Genomic DNA, 737 nt, shown 5'->3' with positions numbered 1-737 from the left:
ACCCCGTTAAACGGGAGCTGTGGCAGCGCTCGGAGCTGTGCCGGATCCCGCGCCGCAGGAGCCTGCCTTCAGCACTGCCGAGTCCCGCAACAAGGGGATGGCCCTGGTCGTGGCGCTGACGCCGGACGGCTTCGCCAGGGGAGACCTGTTCTGGGACGACGGGGAGAGCTGGCAGACCTTTGAGAAGGGGGACTACACCGAGATCCTCTTCCTGGCCACGAACGTGAGCGAGGGGGGGTTGGGGCGCGGGTGTTCGCTGCCACGTGTGGGTCCCGGTGCCCCTGGGGCACACGTGGTCACGGGCAGCACCGTGTCCTGGTGCAGCCACGCTGTGTCGTGCCGAGAGTGCCAGGCTGAGCAGCTACAGCACTGCACTGGTCGGGTGGTGGGTCCCATGGGGGCTGTACCCCCCAAAACCCCCTTGGGCGGGGGAGAGGCTGCGCTGAGGAGCGGGCAGCTCTCTTCTTGCACCCGCAGCGGATGCTCTGCAGCCCCGTCCCTCTGGTAAATGGCTTTGCCCCTCTCCCGTGACTGCAGAGCATCCTTCCCCCGGGCTCGGTGCCCTGCAGACAGGCAGCGTGTGGGGCAGGGCACGTCGAGAAGCCGGAGCGCGTGCGGGGTCGGCTGGGACCCGGGAGCGCGGGGTGACAGCCCCCCTGTCCCCGCAGGGCGCCGTGCTCAGCCAGCTCCTGCGGGCAAGCGCCCACCTCGACGGGGTCCTGCTGGAGGCCGTGACC

At 70.0% G+C, this 737-nt stretch overlaps 1 protein-coding gene across 1 annotated transcript in view; it reads left to right on the top strand.

Annotated features, from left to right (window-relative positions):
• The window catches only part of GAA (glucosidase, alpha; acid), a 7776-nt gene that overhangs the window by 5842 nt on the left and 1197 nt on the right, over positions 1-737 (top strand). The window contains exons 9-10 of the mRNA XM_009886836.1: positions 59-223; positions 669-731. Coding sequence (XP_009885138.1) covers positions 59-223; positions 669-731 — 228 coding nt within the window. The remainder of the gene's footprint in view (positions 1-58; positions 224-668; positions 732-737) is intronic.

This window comes from Charadrius vociferus, unplaced genomic scaffold (assembly GCF_000708025.1).
Source record: "Charadrius vociferus isolate BGI_N301 unplaced genomic scaffold, ASM70802v2 scaffold1116, whole genome shotgun sequence".
Classification (NCBI taxonomy): domain Eukaryota; kingdom Metazoa; phylum Chordata; class Aves; order Charadriiformes; family Charadriidae; genus Charadrius; species Charadrius vociferus.
Note: the sequence above shows the minus strand (reverse complement) of the source record. Positions and strands in the feature narration are given on the sequence as shown.